Here is a 1,276-nt window from a genome sequence, read left to right as displayed (position 1 = left end):
CATCAACATGATCGTCACATAGCGGCACCAACTGTCGCTACCAATGGAGCGTCATACAAACGCTTCATGGAGTTGAGCTCTCCTGCTTTCACTGGTAAGGAGGATCCAGACGCGGCGAAGGAATGGGTCCGCGCCATAGGCAAGATTTTTGAGATTCTCGAGGTTTCCGTCGAGAGATATGTTTTTTTTGCACCAGCTCTAGGGTGACGCCAAGAGCTGGTGGGAGATGACCCACGAGGTACGCTACATGTCTGATGAGCGACACACCCTCACATGGGAGGAGTTTACAATGGTGTTCATGGACACCTACTTTCCCCAGTACGCAAGTGATCGCAAGATGCAGGAATTTCTGGATCTTCGACAAGGGTCTATGAAGGTGGCGAAGTACACTACACACTTCCGACACTTAGAGAAGTATTGCCCGCATACTTATATCACCGACGAGGCGCGGGCTAAGAAGTATGTGCATGGGTTACGTGATGGCCTAAGGATGAGAGTGCTGACTAGTCGTCCTCAAAACCTCAACCAAGCCATCGAGATGGCCACAGTACTACAAGTGGGGAAAACTAGAACCTACTTTTTGGTTTTTCAAAAACAATCTCGATAGATCGTAACAATGTCTTTGTGATGCAGGATGACTAGGAGTCTTCTAAGAAGACTCAGCCTAGCCGTTTTGGCAAGTCGAAGGTCGATGGGAACAAGGCCCCTCGACCTGTTGCGGAGGGTAATAAGGCACTACCTGCAAAGAAAGCCAAGGGACAACAGGGCAACTCACATGCACCACAGTCTTATGTAGTATGTAAGCACTGCAACAAGAGACATCCTGGAGTCTGCTACAGAGTCTCGGGTGCATGTCTCAGATGTGGGAAACAAGGTCACTTCATCAAAGACTGCCCTATGAGACTAGCTCAGGAGGGAGCTGCCCCTGTTCCTAGAGGACCACATCAGCCTCAACTGCAGCAACCCCAACAGTCCCAGGCGCAAGGATAGAAGAAAGATACTAAACGCATGTATGCGACTTCTGCAGAGGAGTTGCAAGAAGATGCCAATGTCATTGAAGGTACAATCCCTATTGCAAAGTTTGATGCTAAAGTTCTTTTTGACACTGGTGCTACGCATTCCTTCGTGTCTGTACATTTTGCCAATTTGATTGGTGTCACACCGACTTCTTTGGGATACATTCTGGAAGTTATCACACCTTCGAGTGGTAGCTCTATAGCTCGTACCTATTTATCCAGAGTAGATGTTATGATTGCAGAGCAGAACCTCCCTGCCA

The 1,276-nt window shown here is 48.4% G+C and overlaps 1 protein-coding gene across 1 annotated transcript; it reads left to right on the top strand.

Moving 5' to 3' along the window:
• The first annotated feature begins 226 nt into the window (after window positions 1–226).
• LOC149828552 (uncharacterized) lies at window positions 227–990 on the top strand. The gene is made up of 2 exons (XM_090017082.1): window positions 227–496; window positions 643–990. Exons 1-2 carry the CDS (start codon window positions 227–229, stop codon window positions 988–990), a joined length of 618 nt encoding a protein of 205 aa, XP_089873208.1.
• Window positions 991–1,276: the final 286 nt, after the last annotated feature.

The sequence above is a fragment of the Nuphar pumila genome, chromosome 9 (genome assembly GCF_984573655.1).
Source record: "Nuphar pumila chromosome 9, dmNupPumi1.hap1.1, whole genome shotgun sequence".
Lineage (NCBI taxonomy): Eukaryota > Viridiplantae > Streptophyta > Magnoliopsida > Nymphaeales > Nymphaeaceae > Nuphar > Nuphar pumila.
The sequence above is the reverse complement of the archived record's forward strand: the minus strand, read 5'-3'. Positions and strand labels throughout refer to the sequence as shown.

Bases quoted from the DNA above. Each gene is read 5' to 3' on its own strand.
- LOC149828552 (XM_090017082.1), top strand. From the start codon at position 227: ATGACCCACGAGGTACGCTACATGTCTGATGAGCGACACACCCTCACA. The intron at 497-642 runs GTGCTGACTAGT...CAGGATGACTAG, and splicing joins GTGATGGCCTAAGGATGAGA to GAGTCTTCTAAGAAGACTCA.